We start from the raw sequence: 15,348 nt of genomic DNA, 5'->3' as shown, positions 1-15,348 counted from the left end.
CCACCGCAGCGCCTTCCAGGAGGATCGGTCCTTCCGCCGGCCGCGTCTAGGCCCACCCACCCACCGACTCCCCCCGCAGGCGCTCCCTTCCCAGGTCAACCGTTTTCCCCACCAGCGCTGTCTAGGGATGCCGAAGCTGCCATGGAGATCGAAGCCATGCTCCCGGAGTCAAAGACGCCCGAGCCGCCACCGGAGTCACCACCGAAGCTCCGACGATCACAGAGGACGACCAGGGCCCCCAATCGACTGATTGCTTCATTTTAATTGTAAACTGTAAATATAAACCATCAAATGTACATAGCTAGCAGAATTGTAAATAGTTACTAAACACTGTACGGAGGTATTACGGTACCTCCATAACTAATTATACCACGTTGCCATGTTTTGTAGTTTCAGGCCACCACACCCGCCAGACTCTTTTTTAACAGGGGGTGAATGTGGTATTATAGGTATTATGGTGCCTGATAGGCTAAAGCACCATTGGTGGAAACTGTATGCTTTCGATTGGTTAGAATGTATGATAGCTCCGCCCTGCTAGGCAGGGTATAAGAACCAGTGCCGCCCCAGCAGCCTTCATTCTGTACCTGAGCTGCTGGGGGAAACATATAGCTTATTAAAGCCTTCAGTTGGACTACAACCTCGCTTTAGTGGTCATTGATCGTGCATCAAAGGCCTACAATCACAGACAGAGCCAACAGCTCACAGCAAGCACGACTCTATTGCCCATGTATCAGGTTAATTTCAACTGTATAATAATATCAGAGTGAGAGAATTGCTAATGAGGGAGCAAGAAAATGGAGCGGGGGACACACGAAAAAGGAAGGGCAGCGGGAAAGAGAAGATGCGAGCAAAAGAGGGAGAACGAGTGCAAGCGCACGAGAGAGGACATGCAAGGGAAAGGAGTTTAGTCACAAAAAGAACAAGGGAGAGAAAGAAAGAAAAAGAGACTTGGGTCTGCCCAATGAGCTACTGCTGTCAACCTGCTCTTTAACGCTTTGGATTTGGAACATGTAGAGTAATGGGACTCCATATTGGGCAGCAAATTCTACATCTATTTCCTTGGCCAGAGGTTTATATGGATCGGGCAGGCGGGTGGAGGTGCGCCAAACCCTGAAGCACCCAAACTTGTTGGAGAAAATAGCGGGTGTGCATCCTGCCACCATCGCGCACTATTTCAGTTGGCAAACACACACGAGTGTCGAAAGCATGCCTGCCAAAAATCAAGCAGGCAATTTAACATATTAAGGGGACAATCAAACACAATTCTACGTGGCCGTCTGCTTCTACGATTGGCAGGTGGGCCAATTGGCAAGGCGGCCTTTACATTTCAGCTGCAACCTCAATCCAGGGACAGGGTGAATTTTCAGGGTTGAAATAAAACTAACAAAGGGCAGCACGGTATCATAGTGGTTAGCACTGCTGCCTCACAGCGTCAGGGACTCGCGTTCAATTCCAGTCTCGGGTGACTGTGCGGAGTTTGCCCATTTTCCCCATGTCCGCGTGGGTTTCCTCCCACAATCCAAAGATGTGTAGGTTAGGTGGATTGGCCAATCTAAATTGCCCCATAGTCACCAAAGATTAGGTGGGGTTATGGGGATAGGGCAGGGATGTGGGCCTAGGCAAGGTGCTCTTTCAGAGGGTTGGTGCAGACTTGATAAGCCTAATGGCCTCCTTCTGCACTGTAGGGATTCTAGAATTCTATGAAATGTGTCCGGGGACTGAGCTTTGTGCTGCCGAGACACTCATGGCATAGTTTTGAAATCAATATTTATTTTTTACGGGTCAGCAGCTCCCCGAGACACATCCGCAGTGGTTCTCCCCCTGAGGGAGTGCATTAGAAACACCAGCTAGCCCCCTCCCTTTTCTTGGCACCCACCCTGAATCATGTCAACAATGGATGTCAAGTGGTGCTTGGTTCCTCTAGCCTTCTAAAAGGAAAATGGCAGCTTTTAATAATGGCAGTGCTTAGCCTTTCACAGAGAGCATTTCACACTGGGTGACCATTAATTGGCCAGCTAGTGTGAAATTACACTCCGGACTGACCAGCTTCCTGGTCCGCCGGGTACGCACCCTGACGGGCCAAAAATTCAGACCTTGTATATCAGATACCCAATTGATTCCATCTTCTCTAAATAAAATCTAGTTCTGAGTAAGCAGAAAGTGACTTCAACATTCCAAGCATAAAAATATCCAATCGCTGCATCTCTTCTGAACACTACTGGAACAAAGTCTGAAATAAGACCTTGAAATAAGTATCAAAACTCATTCAGTCAGATCAATGGTAAAACAAAACACACACACCCAGAAACTGGGCACTGATAGTTCAGCTGCAACTTGGATCTTGAGAGTGACGAGCTCCTTATCCTAGATATTGCACTTGTCCACAGGATAAACATACCCCATCTGATCCTCTTCCTGGTTAACACCTCACACTCTAGTGTTTGGTTGAATGCACAGATACTGGCATAATCAGCGAGATCTCAACCATGACAACCAGTCTATACAATATTGGTTCCCCAGCCACATCCAAGGGAGGGAGTAATAAAGATCTGCAATCACTCTTTCAGAGAGCAGAAGTTGTGCATGTCTAAGGAGAAAGACTGCTCAATATTGATTGTCCCATTTCCATTGTAATGCCGAAGGAATAAAAGTCAGCAGACATTTTTATACAAAGGGTAATGGAAGTCAAAATTGTCTTTTTCAAAAGCTGCAGAATCGAATCAATCGATAAATTTCATAATTAGGATTGATAATTTTTCTTGTTGGGTAAGGGTATTCAGGAATATGGAGCTAAAGTGGGTTAAAGGAATTTAGATACAGATCAATCATGATCTAATCGAATAGCAGAACAGGCTCAAGGAATTGAATGGCCTATTCCTGTTCCTAAGTAAGCCTTCTAATAATGCTCATATTCTTCGTATTGCTCACATGCAGGAGTCAGTACTTGTTCAAAGTTAGTGTGACGCCAATGGAAAAGTAAATATTAAGTTAATCCATACCTCAGGTGCGATGTAGTCAGGTGTACCACAGAAGGTTTTGGTTGTTACCGCATCCCACATGTTCTCCTTGCACATACCAAAGTCAGCTATTTTTATATGTCCTTCTGAATCCAGCATCACATTATCCAACTTTAGGTCTCTGTTAGGAAAGTAACAGCAGTTAAAGTGCAGATAGTCATCTGTAAACATATGCTTACGTTACTTGTACAGAGAGGACACATAGAGCATGCACCTTCCCTTCTGACCGTGCCAGAACTCGGAGACCTGCTGCCTTGGTTGAGGTTCTTCGTAGATACCTGATGGGCTGCCGACAGAATCCCCATTGCTGAGATGGAGCCTGCCGTTGCCCAGTAACAAAGATCTGGCGATACTGTATTAAAAACAGAAAATGTTGGAAATACTCAGCATGTTGCGCAACATGTGGAGAGAGAAGTAGAGTTAATGTTTTGAGTCCAATATGACTCTTCTTTTCCTGGTGATACTGTGGGGCGCCATCACATGAAGCGTCCTGGAAATTAAAGGGGCAGAAATACCTGGAAACTGGCAACTTAGTCTGCTTTGATGGAGATAGAGGTCTCAAAGACAGCGGGTTGGAATGGAGAGAGAAGCTGCTGTTAAGACCATCTCCCTCTACAGATGGACCTCTTGTGGTAGATTGCAGAGAAGAATTTGTCGCGCATAAACTAAAACTATGGCTTCTCTGGAAGGGGCTGTGGGATTGTCTATGCTACAGGAAGGAAGCCTGGCTAAAGGAGGGGCAAAATTGGCAGCTCAATATCCCTGGTTATATAATCTTCAGATGCGATGGAATGGGAGATAAAAAAGGGAGGAGTAGCACTAATGGTTAAATGATCAATTCCAGTTATGAGAAGGATAATATACTAAACTGCTCCACAAACAAGGCTTCATGGGTTGAGCTTAGAAATAAAACAGAGACAGTCACACGACTGGGCACATACTATAGATCCCCAAATAGTGAAAGGGAGATAGAAGATGAAATATGTTGGCAAATTTCTGCCTGTAAGAACAAGAGGGCAACAACAGTAAGAGACTTTAACTATTCCAATATCAACTGGGATTCAAACAATACCAGGAGAAATGAGGGAGAAAAATTCATGCAGTGTGCCCAGGAAAATGTTTTCAACCTATTCGTGACAAACCCAATGAGAGGACATGGAATTCCTGACCTAGTCTTGGGGAAAGAAGAAGGGCAAGTGGGCGAAGTGACAGTTGCCGACCATATCGGGGATAGTGATTGCAATTCAGTTAGATTCAGTGTTACCATGGAAAAGGACACAGATAAAGCAGGATTAAAAACTTTTAACTGGGGAAGGCAATGTTTTCAGAAATGAGAAGGGCCTTGACTGAGGTGAACTGGCCAACACTGAAGGAGGATAAATCAGTGGGAACCACTAAAAAACCTGATCCTAAATGTACAAAGTAGACATCTCCCCTCCAAAGATAAGACTGGTACTGCTAAATCTAGACCTCCCTGGTTTTCTAGAGAACTACAGGGGAAGATCAACAGAAAAAGAAAGCATACAATAGGCGTAAAGAACTAAGTACTGCAGATAGCTTAGATGAGTATAGGAAGTGCAGGGACAAAGTCAAAAAGAAAATAAGGAAATCAAAGAGAGGGCATGAAAAAAGATTCACAAGTAAAGTTAAAGAAAACCCAAAGATGTTTTACCAATGGTGAAAGGTTAGCTAAGGAAAAAGTGGGACCTATCAGAGATGAAGAAGTGAATTTGTGTGTAGATGCAGAGGCTGTTGGAAAGGTTTTAAATGAATATTTTGATGCCATGTTTACAAAGGAAATGGATGATGCCGATATAGTAGTACAGGAGGAAGTGACATATTGGATGGGATAATCATAAAGAGAGAGGAATTACTCGAAGGGTTGGAATCCTTTGAAAGTTGATAAGTCGCCAAGGCTAGATGGATTGTTTGTAAGGCTACTGGAGGAGGTCAGGGAGGAGTTTGCAGATGCTTTGAGGACGATTTTCCAATCCTCACTGGATACAGGGGAGGTACTGGAGGACTGGTGAAATGCAAATGTGGTTCCATTGTTTAAAAAGGGATCGAAGGAAATTACAAACAATTATAGGCCAGTTAGTCTTATGTCGGTGGTGGGCAAATTACAAGAATCAATCCTGAGAGAGAGGATTAACTGTCACTTTGAAAGGAATGGACTAATCAGGGATAGTCAGCATGGATTTGCTTAACAAAAGTCTTGCCTCACAAATTTGACTGAATTCTCCGAGGAAGTGACAAGAAGGGTTGATAAAGGAAGTGCAGTGGATGTTGTGTGCATGGATTTTAGCAAGGCGTTTGACAAAGTCCACATGGCAGATTGGTCAAAAACGTAAAAGCCCACCGGATACAGGGCAATGTGGCAAACTGGATAAAAAGTTGGCTTAGTAACAGAAAACAAAAGGTAATGGTCGATGCCTGCCCTTGCAAATGGAAAGTTGTTTCAAGTGGTGTTCCACAGGGCTTGGTGTTAGGACCCTTACTGTTTGTTGTTCTATATTTGGACGTGAAGTGGGGGGCACAATTGGGAAATTTGTAGACGAGTGGTGGACAATGTAGAGGATAGCTATAATCTCCAAAATGATATAGACAGGTTGGTGCAGTGGACGATAAAGTGACAGGTGGAAATTAACACACAGAAATGTGAGGTCACGCATTTAGGGAGGTCAAACCGTTATAGGGAATACACAATAAACTAAGTGGGGTAGATGAAGTGAGAGATCTTGGCGTACAAGTGCACAGGTCCCTCAAGGCAGCAGTTCAAGTAGACAAAGTTGTAAAGAAAGCGTATGGAATTCTCTCCTTCATTGGCAGAGGTATAGAACATAAAAGTAAGGACATAATGTTAGAATTGTATAAAACGCTGGTGATGCCACAACTAGAGTATTATGTGCAATTCTGGTCACCACATTAAAGGAAGGTTGTAATTGCTCTGGTGAGAGTGCAGAGGAAGTTTACAAGAATGTTGCTAAGGCGAGAAAAATGTAGCTACGAGGAGAGATTGGAAAGGTTAAGGTTATTTTCCTTGGAACATAGGCGGCTGAGGGGTGAACAAAATTATGAAGGGAAGAGATAGAGTGGACAGGATAAAATTGTTTTCCTTGGTGGCGAATTCTACAACTGGGGGCATAGATTCAAGATAAGTGGCAGAAGGGGTTAGAGGGGACATGAGGAAGAATGTTTTTATGCAGAGGGTAATGAGAGTCTGGAATTCACTGCCTGGGTTGGCAGTGGAGGCAGAGACCCTAAATCCTTTAAAAAAGCATCTGGATCTGCACCTTAAGTGCTGTAAGCTACAGGGTTATGGACCGGTGCAGGAAGATGAGATTAGAAAGGGCACCTGGGTGTCCCTGGGCTGGCATGGACAAGATGGGCCGAATGGTCTCCTTCTGAATTGTAACTTTTCTATGGTGAATGGAGTGATGGTCACTTTGACCATGATGGTTTTTAGTTTCTCTCTTTTTAAAAAAAAATATTTTTATTCAAGGCATTTTCATATACAGGAACCAGAAGAAAACAATTCAGTAAAAAAAAAACCACACCCCACCTGCTCCCTTGACGCCAACCCCACCTCATATCCCACCTTCCCCGTTTTAACCCCATTACCTCCCCCAAACCAACCCCCCCCCCCCTTGCTGACCCCTGAAACCTCCTCAAAGAAATTAATAAACGGCTTCCACCTCTGAGTGAATTTCTCTGCCGACCTCTTCACAGCGAACTTGACCTCCTCCAGCCTCAGAAATTTTGCCAGGTCGCTCACCCACACTCTCGCTTTCGGCGGCACCGAGTCCTGTCACCCGTGCAAAATTCGTCTCTGGGCTGTCATGGAGACAAAGGCCAAAATATCGGCGCCTCTCATCCCCTGGACTCCCGGGTCCTTCGACATCCCAAATATCGCCACCTCTGGACCCAGCACCTCGGACATCACATCTGGGAATCCCTGCCAGAACCCCCTCAGTCTCGGACACACCCAGAACATGTGGATGTGATGCGCGGCCCCCCCGTGCACCACCCACACCTATCCTCTACTGCCGCAAAGAACCTACTCATCCTCGCCACCGCCATATGAGCCCTGTGTACTACGTTAAACTGGATGAGGCTTAACCTCGCACATGACAAGGATGCGTTTACCCTCCACAAGGCCTCCACCCATGTCTTGGCCCCTACCTCCCCTCGCAGCTCCTTTCATTTACGTTTAGTATCCCCCACCAGGATTCCCTCCCACTCCATCAACTCCTTATAAACATCCAACACCTTTTCCTCCCCTATTTCGTCCTTCGACAGCACCTTGTCCTGCAACCCCAGGAGCAGCAGCCCAGAAAAGGATGGCAGCCCTCTCCATACAAAGTCCAGAACCTGCAGGTACCTAAAGCCATTCCCCTTGGGCAATTCATACACTTCCTTCAGATCCTGCAGCCCTGCAAAGCGCTCAATCCCTGCCTGCCGCCACCCCCAAACCACTCATCCAGCCCCGCCGGTGCAAACTCATGGTTATTACAGATCAGTTCCCACACCGAGGCACCATCCAGCCCCAGATGCTGTCTTCTTTGCCCCCACACCCTTCGGGCCAAGACCACTACTGGGCTTGCGGAGTACCTCGCCAGCGAAAATGGTAAAGGCTCCAACAACAATGCCATTTTGGGAGATCATAATTAGTCCCAGGGAGCATACTGACCCTGATTTATATCACAAGATACCGAGCTCTTGTACAAGGTGAACTCCGCTCTAGTCAGCTGAAGTCTGAAATGCAGATAAAGATCGGTTTGACAGCTGGTCCAGATTTATAAAGAGAAGTCAAAAGATGTGCTGCCAGCTTGATGTGAAAGTTGAGTCAGTGTGATCCAGACCCCTCTCAACCACAGTATGATGTTACTAGTGAAGGCAGTTGCACACATCAGTGATACATTGCATTCATCAGCTTTTGGTGAGGCTTCCTGGAGAATCTAAGCAGGTGAGACACAAATAAGTATTTTCTAAAGAGTCCCAACATGTGGGGGCGGGGGATTGGGAGGAGCTATCTGCTTCATCCATCTGGACTATGTGAATATTAAATGCCATCAAGATTCACAGTCATGCACACCTGCTCGTCTCCAATATCACGGTGGCACAGTAGTTAGCATTGCTGCCTCACAGCTCCAGGGACCGGGTTCAATTCAGGCCTCATGTGACTGTCTGTGTAGAGTTTGCACTTTCTCCCTGTGTTTGCGTGGGTTTCCACCGGTGCTCCGGTTTCATTCCACAGTCCAAAGATGTGCAGGTTAGGTGAATTGGCCACGCTAAATTGCCCCTTAAGAGTCCAAAGGTTAGGTGGGGTTACTGGGTTACGGGCATAGGGTGGAGGTGGGAACTTAAGTAGGGTGCTCTTTAAGGGCCGGTGTAGACTCGATGGGCCAAATAGCCTCCTTCTACATTGTAAATTCTATGATCATAAACGTAGCCCCGACCCTTGGGATTATTAGATGAATAGACCATCATTAGTGAAGACTTGCACATTTTTTTCAGTTAACTATTGATTAGCTGCTTAGTCAGCAATGATTTGTCATATGTTCCATTGGAATAAGCTGCTATCACACTCACCTATAAACGATTCCGTGACTGTGGAGAAAAAATAGACCAACAGCAATCTCAGCTGCATAGAATCTAAAAATTGAGAGACAAGTGTAAGGAATATTGCAAAGTAGACCAGTTTTTCCCAAACCTTTTCCCGATGTGACATCATTTTAACACCTAAGACTTTGCATGCTCCGCCCATCTCAGCTGTCCATCTTCACGCTCCCCCCATCTCCCCCATCCACCTTCACGCCCCCCCCCCCATCTCGGCCATCCACCTTCACGCTCCCCCATCTCCCCCATCCACCTTCACGCTCCCCCCCATCTCTGCCATCCACCTTCACGCTCCCCCATCTCCCACCACACTCCCCCATCTCGACCATCCACCTTCACGCTCCCCCCATCTCCCCATCCACCTTTACGCTCCCCAATCTCCCCACCACGCTCCCCCATCTCTGCCATCCACCTTCACGCTCCCCCATCTCCCCACCACACTCCCCCATCTCGACCATCCACCTTCACGCTCCCCCCATCTACCCATCCACCTTTACGCTCCCCAATCTCCCCACCACGCTCCCCCATCTCGCCCATCCACCTTCACGCTGCCCACATCTCCTCCATTCACCTTCATGCTCCCCATCTCCCCATCCACCTACACACTCCCCATCCACCTTCACGCTCCCCCATCTCCCATCCACCTTCACGCTCCCCATCTCCTCCATCCACCTACACGCTCCCCATCTCCCCACCACGCTCCCCCATCTCCTCCATCCACCTTCACGCTCCCCATCTCCCCACCACGCCTCCCCATCCACCTTCACGCTCCCTCATCTCCCCACCACGCTCCCCATCTCCCCATCCACCTTCATGCTCCCCCATCTCCCCATCCACCTTCACGCTCCCCCATCTCCCCACCACGCTCCCCCCATCTCCCCCATCCATCTTTATATTCCCCCCATCTCCCCATCCACTGTCACACTTCCCCCATCAGCCCCTCCACTTTCATGCTCCCCCCCACCATCACCTCCTCCCATCTCCCCTACCGTCACGCCTCCCCACCCCCCCCCACACCTTCACGCTCTCCCCATCTCCCACCCCCCCCCACCTTCACACTCCCCCATCTCCCTTCACGCTCCCCCCATCTTCCTCCCACCTTCACCCCCCATCTCTCTCCACCTTCACGCTCACCCATCTCCCCATCCACCTTCACCATCACCCCCCCCACCTTCACACTCCCCCATCTCCCTTCACGCTCCCCCATCTTCCTCCCACCACCCCCCATCTCTCTCCACCTTCACGCTCCCCCATCTCCCCCATCCACCTTCACCATCACCCCCCCCCCCACCTTCACGCTCCTCCATCTCTCCCATCCACCTTCACGCTCCCCCACCACCTTCACGTTCCCCCATCTCCCCCCTACGTGCACGCTCCCCCCCACCTTCACGCTCCCCCCATCACCTTTACGCTCCCCCTCACCTTTACACTCTCCCCTCACCTTTACGCTCACCCCTCCACCTTCACGCTCCCTCCCTCACCTTTATCCTCACCCCTCCACCTTCACGCTCCTCCCATCTCCGTCCCCACCTTCACGCCCCTCCCAACACCCCCGCCACCTTCACGTTCCCCCATCTCCCCCCACGTGCACGCTCCCCCCCACCTTCACGCTCCCCCCATCACCTTTACGCTCCCCCTCACCTTTACGTTCTCCCCTCCACCGTCACGCTCCCCCCCTCACCTTTATGCTCACCCCTCCACCTTCACGCTCCTCCCATCTCCGGCCCCACCTTCACGCCCCTCCCATCTCCGTCCCCACCTTCACGCTCCCCGATCCCCACCCCCCCTTCACTCTCCCCCTCCATCTCCCCAGTGACCCGAAAATCTCATCTAAAGACCACATTCAGGGACCAGGGCCCATATTTTGGGAAGCCACGAGGTAGCTATTCCGCGGTTAGGCACTCTCAGTCAACTGTAGCCACGGGAAAGCCATAGATTAGCTTTAAACGAGCTCTAACATTGAAGAATTATAATTCCATGATGTGGGCATTGCTGGAAAGGATGCCGTTTATTGCCTATCTCTAATTGCCTGAAGATATCACATTATTTTGCCAGGCCATTTCAGACAGTGATTAAGAACGACAATACTATGGGACTGGTATCATATATAGGCTAGACAGGGCAGCTCGGTAGGGGAGAACGACAGATTTCCTTCCCGAAAAGACGTTAGTGAGTAGCTTAGTTTATACAACAATCTGTATGGGTCACTTTTACTGATGCCAGTCTTTATAAAATTGAATTTAAATTCAATTTGGTGTGGGTCAGTGGGTATATATCTCGTCTAAAAGTCAGAATGGGTTTAAGTATCACTCTAGAGACTTCAGTACAAAATCACAACTGACACTTGTGTGCAATGCTGAGGCAATACTGTCCTGGAGGAGGTGCTGGGATTCAAACAGGACATTAAACCGAAGCCGTGTCTGCTTTTTTCAGCTGGACTATTTTGAAGAAGAGCAAGGAACGTCTCCCTGGATCCTGGCCAGTATTTATTTCTCAACTAATGTCACTAAAAATAAATGATCTGATCATTACCTCATTGCTGGATGTGAGATCCTGCGGTGCACAGTTTGGCTGCTATACTCCCCTAAATTACAACAGTGGCTACACACAAAATATTTAATTGGCTGTTAAAAATGCTTTGGGATATCCTGAGGTTGAGAAAGGCACTATAAAAATGCAAGTCTTTTTCTTTCTTCTCATACTGTCATAATGGAATTTGAACGCGCAAACTTTGGATTATCAATCCAGGCCCGTGGATTGCTAGGGCAAGGATGGCAAGTGGGAGCAGAAGATTGGCAGACAGGAGAGGGAACCAAGCACTGGAGAGGAGTAAAAAATTAAGGACTGGGAACAAGACACAACCCATGTGAACAACAACATATAGAATAGCAACTGACTCGCATTGTGCTGCAAGTCTGTAGCTACATTGCAATAAAGATTAGATTGCTTTTGTACAGCACATTCCACACAGACAGAGACTTCATTTCTATAACAGTTTACAACCTGTATGCCTCACAGGGTTTTACAGCCAATGAAGTGCTTTTTGGTGTAATCACTGCTGCAACATTGGAAACACAGCAGGCATTTTACGAATAGTCAGGTCGCACAAATAGCATTGTGATAATGACCAGATCATAAGTGACTCAGGTTGAGGGATAAATCTTTGCCAGGATAACTCCCCTCTCTTTGAATAGTGTCTTGGGATCTCTAATGTCTGCCGAAGAAGGCAGACATGGCCAGAGTTCAACAGCCCATCCAAAACATGGTGCCTCTTTTAGTACTGCCCTGGCTACACAAGGTGTCAGGCGGGATTATGTGCTCAAGTTTCTTTATTTTACAAGCTTCTCACTTAGAAGCATGAGTATTACCACTGAATCATGGCTGTGACTTTGCCTTAGGAGACTGATGGATGAAACTAGACAAATTCTGGGCTATCCATTCGGAAATGAAAAGCAAAGGGGTATTCTGCACTGAGGCAGATACTTACACCGCATGGGGCTCCTTGAATCTGCCAACCTGCTGGATCTGATACATGAGATCACCTCCATTAACATATTCCATTACAAAGTACAAACGCTCCTGATAGAGGAATAAAGAGACAGTGACAAATTAATTGTTTATACAGAAGGCAAGCTGATCATGAATTCATACATGGCTTTACAACGTAATACACTATGGGCAGAATTTAATGCTCTACCATGTGGTGTGTTTGGTGGCTGTGGCCACTTAATCAGGCAAGAGGGTGGAGACTCTACTGCCCTCGTGTCTCCAGCCCGTTTGAGGCCGTGGTGAGGAAGGTCTGTGGATGCTCTTCCCAACCCATTGCCAATTAATACCCATTACGTGGATCCCGGCCCTGGGCCACTGTCCGTGTGGAGTTTGCACATTCTCCCAGTGTCTGCGTGGGTTTCACCCCCACAACCCAAAGATGTGCAGGATAGGTGGATTGGCCACGCTAAATTGCCCCTTAATTGGAAAAAAAATAATTGGGTACTCTAAATTTATTTTAAAAATTAAAATAAAGCTGCCAGCCTCGGTTTGCACGGCAGCTCTTGTCAGGTGAAATTTCTGTCCCTGGGGTCCTTGATCCTAGGGAAAGGCCTGCCTGCCACTATTCAGTGGTACTTAATTTGGCAAATCTTTCCAAAAAGAGGGGACATGGAGCTCTCACTGATGCTCCAGCCAGCAGGTGAGATGCCATTGCTTCCACTGAATATCACCCTATGGCACCTTCAGCATTCATTGCCCAATTTCCATCTTCAGTTTGAACATGGGGTGGCACAGTGGTATAATGGTTAGCACTGCTGCCTCACAGCTGCAGGGATCCAGGTTCAATTCCAGCCTTGGGTGACTGTCCGTATGGAGTTTACATATTCTCCCAGTGTCTGCTTGGGTTTCCTCCGGGTGCTCCGGTTTCCTCCCACAGTCCAAAGATGTGCAGGTTAGGTGGATTGGTCATGCTAAATTGCCCTTTAGTGTCCACATGTTAGATGGGGTTAGGGGGATGGGCAGGGTGTTGACACTCTTCCGTACACTTCTTAGAAGCGCAGCCCGACTGCAGGGGGAGCAAGACATTCAAAGAGCTTACCCTAAACAAAGGACACATGCATCGGTGCCACTGGAACCCTCCCAAGCACATCGCCCCTTTCAGAGCCAAAGCCTCAGCAGTGACACTATCAACTCTTCCACTCCTGAGTATCATGAGCGATGAGCAAGCCACTGCGCCCCTGATCCCATCCAGCCCGCCCCAGCCAGGAAACATGGCCAGCTCTCTGTCACAACCTATGTGTAGAACCCAGGCTCCACATCACACTGCAGCTAAGATCCCAGCAAACACACACGCCCTCGCTCACCCCAATCTGTAGGACCTGCCTGCCTGCACACCAGTATCTTAAGCTTAGAGCCGTATGCCTGCACTATGAACGTTTCCACCATACAACCAGTTGCCACTATCTGACAGGACAGCTCAAGGCTCACCCAGTGAGGAGACCCACAGTAGACCCCACTGGGAGAAACAGGACAGGGGATGGGATTCTCCGCAATCGGCGCGATGTTCGCCGACCGGCGCCAAAAACGGCGTGAATCAGTCCGGCATCGCGCCGCCCCAAAGGTGCGGAATTCTCCGCATCTTGAGGGGCCGATCCCTCACCTTGAGGGGCTAGACCAGCGCCGGACTGAGTTCCGCCCCGCCAGCTGGCGGGAAAGTCCTTTGGTGCCCCGCCAGCTGGCGCGGAAATGACTTTGCCGGGCGGCGCATGCGCGGGAGCGTCAGTGGCCGCTCACGGCATCCCCGCGCATGCGCAGTGAAGGGGGTCTCTTCCGCCTCCGCCATAGTGGAGACCATGGCGAAGGCGGAAGGAAAAGAGTGCCCCCACGGCACAGGCCCGCCCGCGGATCGGTGGGCCCTGATCGCGGGCCAGGCCACCATGGGGGCATCCCCCGGGGCCAGATCGCCCGCGCCTCCCCCCAGGACCCCGGAGCCCGCCCGCGCCGCCTTGTCCCGCCGTTCAAAAGGTGGTTTGATTCTCGCCGGCGGGTCAGGCATTCCAGCAGCGGGACTTCGGACCACCGCGGGCCGGAGAATCGCCGGGGGGGGCCTCGCCAACCGGCGCGCCGCGATTCCCACCCCCGCCGAATATCCGGTGCCGGAGAATTCGGCAACCGGCGGGGGCGGGATTCACGCCTGCCCCCGGCGATTCTCCGACCCGGCGGGGGGTCGGAGAATCCCGCCCAGGAGCCTCAAAGCTTTGAAAAAGAATCATCCACGCTTGAAATGTTAGCTCCCCCTCTCTCCACAGATGCTGTCAGACCTGCTGAGATTGTCCAGTATTTTCTGTTGTTACTTCAGATGCTAGCATCCACTGTAATTTGCTTTTATACTAGCTGCCTACCTGGTCACTGCTGCCATCGTGGATGCATGGTGGTGAGAGCCCAGGGAAGAACCTGTATGGCAGGAGCCTGCCCCGGAGCAGCAGGGGCCAGCTGGTGAAGCTCAAGTGCTAGCTGGCCACCAGGCCAAAGAGACAATAAGTTGTCTTTCCATTTTTTTGACCAAAATGCATGACCGCACACTTATCCACGTTAAACTCCATCTGCCACATGTTGGCTCACTCGCCTAACCTATCTATATCCATTTGTAACATTCTTATTTCCTCATTACATCAATGTGGGCTGCATGCTGGCTCATTTTCAGAATATGAATTGATCCTCTATTTAAAAAAAATAAATTTAGAGTTCCCAATTCATTTTTTCCAATTAAGGGGCAATTTAGTGTGACCAATCCACCTACCCTGCACATCTTTGGGTTGTGGGGGCGAAACCCACGCAAACACGGGGATAATGTGCAAACTCCACATGGACAGTGACCCAGAGCCGGGATTGAACCTGGGACCTCGGCGCCATGAGGCAGCAATGCTAACCACTGCGCCACCGTGCTGCAGGAATTGATCCTCAATTGAGTCACCCTATATTGAGTCACGTATGTTCATCCTTTCCTGATAAGTATAACCTCACTGTTCTGGTTATCATCCTGGTCTCCATTGGTTCTAATGCAGTGACCAGCAATGTATGCAGTGCAGTCTAACCAAAATTCAATCCAAGTTTAGCATAAATTCTGTGCATTTTATCCTACTGGAAATAAAACAAGTGCTTGATCTGCTTTTATTTTTACTGGTCTTATTAAACTGTGTTGGTACTCCCAAGAGTAATTTAT

At 48.9% G+C, this 15,348-nt stretch overlaps 1 protein-coding gene across 2 annotated transcripts in view; it reads right to left on the bottom strand.

The window, feature by feature from the left end:
* Positions 1–15,348, bottom strand: part of LOC140394178 (protein kinase C beta type) — a 532,929-nt gene that overhangs the window by 74,630 nt on the left and 442,951 nt on the right. For both annotated transcript variants that reach the window (XM_072481132.1, XM_072481130.1), the window contains exons 11-13: positions 12,124–12,215; positions 8,610–8,672; positions 3,000–3,138 (exon numbers count right to left, since the gene is read on the bottom strand). In XM_072481132.1, the coding sequence (XP_072337233.1) occupies positions 3,000–3,138; positions 8,610–8,672; positions 12,124–12,215 (294 nt within the window). The remainder of the gene's footprint in view (positions 1–2,999; positions 3,139–8,609; positions 8,673–12,123; positions 12,216–15,348) is intronic.

This window comes from Scyliorhinus torazame, chromosome 17, assembly GCF_047496885.1.
Source record: "Scyliorhinus torazame isolate Kashiwa2021f chromosome 17, sScyTor2.1, whole genome shotgun sequence".
Taxonomy (NCBI): domain Eukaryota; kingdom Metazoa; phylum Chordata; class Chondrichthyes; order Carcharhiniformes; family Scyliorhinidae; genus Scyliorhinus; species Scyliorhinus torazame.
The sequence above is the reverse complement of the archived record's forward strand: the minus strand, read 5'-3'. Positions and strand labels throughout refer to the sequence as shown.